We start from the raw sequence: 5,235 nt of genomic DNA, 5'->3' as shown, positions 1-5,235 counted from the left end.
CAAAATTAAAATTTTTTTTTTTTTTTTTTTTTTTTTTTTTTTTTTTTGAGATGGAGTCTGGCTCTGTCACCCAGGCTGGAGTGTAGTGGTGTGATAGCAGCTCACTGCAACCTTGACCCCCCAGGTTCAAGCAATTCCCCCGCTTCAGCCTCCTGAGTAGCTGGGATTATAGGTGCACACCACGATGCCCAGCTAATTTTTGTATTTCTGTAGAGGTGGGGTTTCATGATGTTGTCCAGGCTGGTCTCGAACTCCTGACCTCAAGTGATCCACCCGCATTGGCTTCCCAAAGTGCTGGGATTACAGGCATGAGGCACCGTGCCTGGCCACAAGTTAATTTAAATATGATGTGTAATAACTGAATTTCTAAAAGTCAGATTATAAGGCTGGTGTGATGGCTCAGGCCTGTAATTCCAGCATTTTAGGAGGACAAGGCAGGAGGATTGCTTTAGCCCGGGAGTTCAAGACCAACCTGGGCAACATAGAAAGGGCCCATCTCTATTAAAAATAAATAAATGTCAGATTATGTATTTTCTGGTATTTTTCCTTCTTTCTGAATCTTAAAATACATACAGAAAATTAGTCGGTCTTCACAATTTCCCACAATTGTACTAATTAGAATAAATCCTGGAAACAGAGGATTTGTATAATAAAATTCTAATCAGGTAACATGTGGTATATTATATCATTACCACTCACAAAACTTTTATATACATAATAGATTTCAAAATTAAAACTTAAACTACTTACTGGAATTGTTGAGGATGGATACTGGCAGAGGAAATAGTCCCTGTAGTGGGATGAGCTACCTAGGATGTGAATTAAGGCAAATAAAGTAAAATACAGAAGGCCAGGTGCGGTGGCTCATGCCTGTAATTCCAGCACTTTGGGAGGCTGAGGCAGGCCGATCACTTGAGCTCAGGAGTTTGAGACCAGCCTGACCAATATGGTGAAACCCCATCTCTACTAAAAATACAAAAATTAGCCAGCGGTGGTGGCGTTCATCTATAATCCCAGCTACTCGGGAGGCTAAGACAGGAGAATCGCTTGAACCTGGGAGGCGGAGGTTGCAGTGAGCCGAGATCGCACCACTGCACTCCAGCCTGGACGACAGAGAGAGACTCCATTCCAGGAAAAAAAAAAAAAGATACTACTAGTACTACTACTAATAAGAATGCAAATTACACTCGGGAGGCTGAGGCAGAGGAATAGCTTGAATCCAGGAGGCGGAGGTTGCAGTGGGCCGACATCGCGGCACTGCATTCCAGCCCGGCCACAGAGCAAGACTCCGTCTCAAAATAAAAACAGTAATAATAATAACAATAATAATACAAATTCGCCTGGCGTCGTGGCGCAACCCTGTAGTCCCAGCTACTTGGGAGGCTGAGGTAGGAGGATCTCTTGAGTCCAAGAGTGAGCCAAGATCGCACCACTACTGCACTCCAGCCTGGGTGACAAAGAGAATCCCTATAAAAAAAAAAAAAAAAAAAAAAAAACCCAAAAAAGCAAAACTCTAGAAATTCCTTTTAAAGATCTCTTTTCTATCCGGTAACTGCAGGCAGTTGACACAGAATTGCATTGTTTCTTTAGCTTAATTGGTTACTTTCGGAATGTCACTCTCATCAGTCAACATGTTGTCTTTTCTTTCTCTCTGTTTCTCTCTTTTGGAGCGCACTGGCCTTCACGGCTCACTGTAACCTTGGAGTCCTGGCCTTGGCCTCCAGAAGAGCTGGGACAAATAGGCAAGGCGTGTGCCCCCGCGCCAGTCCTCACCCTCTGTCCTTCCCTAAATAGTGTCTTTATATAACTCGGTGGCAAGGCCGTAGTCCAGCAGGGAGGCCGCCCTGGGCAACGCCTGCCTGCCCAGCTCCTGCCCGGGAGGGCACCGTCCTCTACCCTCCCGGGGGGGGGGCCGGGTCACCGTCTGCCTGGGCCCCTTCCAGGCAACCCTGCGCGCCTGTGCACCATGCGCCTGTGACTGGACATCTCTGGGTGTCTGGACAGCCGCGGGAGTCACACGCAGCCGGTGAAACGACATCTCCACAAAGCAAGGAGCACAGGCCCCCAGGGATCCCGGAGAGCAGCGCGACGCGGCAAGTGCCCCGAGCCCAGGGCGGCCGCGCGTGTCCTCGGGGGACGCAGCCTCCTCCCCGCTCCCCGGCTCCGGGAAGAGACGCGACCCAGGCGGGACCCCGCGCGGGGCGAGGAGGCGCCGGGGCTGGGATGCGCGCGACGCCGAGGCCTCCACTCGGACCCGGGCCACCACTCAGGCCGCGGCGCCGGCGCCGGGTCCAGCCCGACACCCGCGCAGCTCAAAGGATACGACGGCCCCGGCAGAGGGGCGGCCGAGGTGGCCCAGTACGATCTGCAGGCGGGCGGCGGCGCGGGGCTGCTCCATGGCGGCGGCACGGGGATCCCCCCCCACTCCCGGTCTCGGCCCCATTTAGCTCCGCGGGCGGCTCCGCCTCCAGGCGCGGTCCGGGGCAAGACGCAGGCGGGATTAGGGGCGGCGCCATCTCGCGGGCCGGGCTGCTGGGGCGCCCTAGTCCGCTAGGGTCCGCGCGCCGGGCAACCGCGCGGGGCTGACGTGCTCCCCACACCATGATCCTTTCGTCCTTTCTTTTCTTTCTTTCTTTTTAAAAAGAGACAAGATTTTGCTCTGTCGCCCAGGCTGGTGTGCAGTGCCCGAACATAGCTCACTGCAGCCTTGAACTCTTGGGCTAATTATAATTTTTTTGTAGAGATGGGGTCTCCCTACGTTGCCCAGGTGGGTCTCAAACTCCTCCCCACCTCCCGCCTCGACCTCCCAAAGTGCTGGGACTACAGGCGTGAGTCATCGCCCCTGCCCCGCACCCTGTTTCTATTCCATCACCAGGACCCTCCCTGCCTCCTGGAGGCTCGGGGACCCAGCGACCAGGCCGAGGTCACCCAGTGACAAGTGGCTGGGCCAGGACCTCACTCACGCTCCTAACGTCATGGCTTCCATCTATTTCACCCCACGTGACTGCTCCTTCCACTGACAGCTGAAAGAATAAAATCTTCGATTTAAACAAAAAGTTTGCCAGGCACGGTGGCTCGCGCCTGTAATCCCAGCACTTTGGGAGGCCAAGGTGGGCGGATCACAGGGCCAGGAGTTCAAGACCAGCCTAGCCAACTTGGTGAAACCCTGTCTCTACTAAAGATACAAAAATTAGCTGGGTGTTGTGGCGCACGCCTGTAATCTCAGCTGCTGGGGAGGCTGAAGCAAGAGAATCGCTTGCAACCGGGAGGTGGAGAATGCAGTAAGCCAAGATCGCACCACTGCATTCCAGCCTAGGACGGGGCAAGACTCCGCCTCTAAAACAAACAAACAAACAAACAGGTTTTTAGCCAGATGCGGAGGCTCACGCCCGTAACCCCAACGCTTTGGGAGGCCGAGGCAGGAGGATCGCTTGAGCACAGGATTGCTAGAGATCAAGACCAACCTAGGTAACATAGTGAGAACACCCGATCTACAAAAAATTAGCCAGGCCTGGTGGCAGGCACCCGTAGTCCCAGCTACTCGGGAGGCTGAGGCAGGAGAATGGTTTGAACCCGGGAGGCGGAGCTTGCAGTGAGCCGAGATCCAGCCATTGCACTCCAGCCTGGGTGACAGAGCAAGACTCAGTCTCAAAAAAAAAAAAAAAAAATCCAGACATTGTGTGAGGAAGCATTGCAAAACTTTCTGTTAGCTGTTGCATGTAGCCCCCAGTCACCTTCCCCACACTTGCTCGATCTATCACGACCCTTTCATGTAGACCCCTTAGAGTTGTAAGCCCTTCAAAGGGCCAAAAATTTCTTTGTCAGGGAGCTTGGTTTTTTGAGACTCAAGTCTACCGAAGCTCCCAGCCTAATAAAGCCACTTCCTTCTTTAACCCCGTGTCTGAGGAGTTTTGTCTATGGCACGTCCTGTGACAGGAGGATCACCTGAGCCCAGGAGTTTGAGGTTGCAGTGAGCCCAGATCGTACCTCTGCACTCCAGCCTGGCCAACAGAGTGAGGCCCTGTCCAAAAAACACAAAAACAAAAAACAAACAAAACTCCAAAACAGCAACAATGAAGTTTTGAAAATAAAAATAAAAAAATAAAAATGCTAAGATTCATCCCTAAAAGTCATATGTGCCATTCAAAAGGGGTATTTCATTTGGTGGGACTCCAGCCCGTAATATTATAAACAGTTCGGTAGGTCATTTAAAAAAAAAAGTGAATAAAATAAATGACCTCCAGAAAAGTCTGATGCAGACAGCCCAGTATGGTGTAAATTTCTTAGAGAACTGGAGCACCTCTTTGTAAGATTTCTTTTCTATTCCGTAACTATGGATATTGACATCGCATTGCACTGTTTTACCGCCTCATTTTCTCACTGATTTTTTTTTTCTTTTTTAGCTTAAGAGTTACTTCCAGCACACGTTATCACTGCTTGCATGAGATGTTTATAGAATTTGGTGACAATGTCGCAGTCCAGGAGGGAGGCCCGCAGCCAGCATCACCGGCCCCTTCCCGTTTGCGCAGGCGGGGAGGAAAACGGCAGCGCCAGGGCTTCCCCTGGTCCCTCCCGCTTTCTCCGGGATTCCGCCCACCCCAGGGTCTCAGGCCAACAGAAGGACCCGGGAGGCCTCAGCAGCTCCGGACCTCATCTGCCCCACTTCGGCATCCCGCGCGGGAATGTGACCATGTAGGAGTGACCCGCAGCTCTCAAGGACCCAGCGGTTTGTCATGGTTTGAACGGAAGCGCGGGGCCTGGGGCGGGTGCAGGTGCAGGGTCCGCCTCTTTCTGCCGGTGGGAACCCTCATTTCCGGGTGGGTACCGGCGAGGCGGCGTCTCCTTACTGCCCTCGCTTGGTGAGATGTGGGTACTGCTGCCAGGAGAAAAAAAACCTGACGATGTGAATTCAGTTCATCACCCTTTCCTTGTTTATTAAAGGTTGGGGACCCTGGCCAGGCGCGGTGGCTCACGCCTGTAATCCCAGCACTTTGGGAGGCCGAAGCGGGCAGATCACGAAGTCAGGAGATCGAGACCATCCTGGTTAACACGGTGAAGCCCCGTCTCTACTAAAAATACAAAAAACTAGCCGGGCGAGGTGGCGGGCACCTGTAGTCCCAGCTACTCCGGAGGCTGAGCCGGGAGAATGGCGTGAACCGGTAGGCGGAGCTTGTGAGCTAAGATCCCGCCACTGCACTCCAGCCTGGGCGACAGAGCGCGACTTTGCGTCAAAAA

The 5,235-nt window shown here is 52.7% G+C and overlaps 1 protein-coding gene across 6 annotated transcripts in view; it reads right to left on the bottom strand.

Annotated features, from left to right (window-relative positions):
* The window catches only part of PHYH (phytanoyl-CoA 2-hydroxylase), a 24,080-nt gene extending 21,589 nt beyond the window's left edge, over positions 1-2,491 (bottom strand). For 3 of the 6 annotated variants that reach the window (XM_025397538.1, XM_025397539.1, XM_025397540.1), the window contains exons 1-2: positions 2,324-2,491; positions 751-809 (exon numbers count right to left, since the gene is read on the bottom strand). In XM_025397538.1, coding sequence (XP_025253323.1) covers positions 751-809; positions 2,324-2,443 — 179 coding nt within the window. In that variant the 5' untranslated portion in view covers positions 2,444-2,491. Of the gene's footprint in view, positions 1-750; positions 810-1,773 lie in introns of all 6 variants that reach the window. The other 3 variants (XM_025397541.1, XM_025397543.1, XM_025397542.1) reach the window with 2 other exon arrangements.
* Positions 2,492-5,235: the final 2,744 nt, after the last annotated feature.

This window comes from Theropithecus gelada, chromosome 9 (assembly GCF_003255815.1).
Source record: "Theropithecus gelada isolate Dixy chromosome 9, Tgel_1.0, whole genome shotgun sequence".
NCBI classification, from domain to species: domain Eukaryota; kingdom Metazoa; phylum Chordata; class Mammalia; order Primates; family Cercopithecidae; genus Theropithecus; species Theropithecus gelada.
This window is presented reverse-complemented; position numbering and strand designations above follow the sequence as displayed.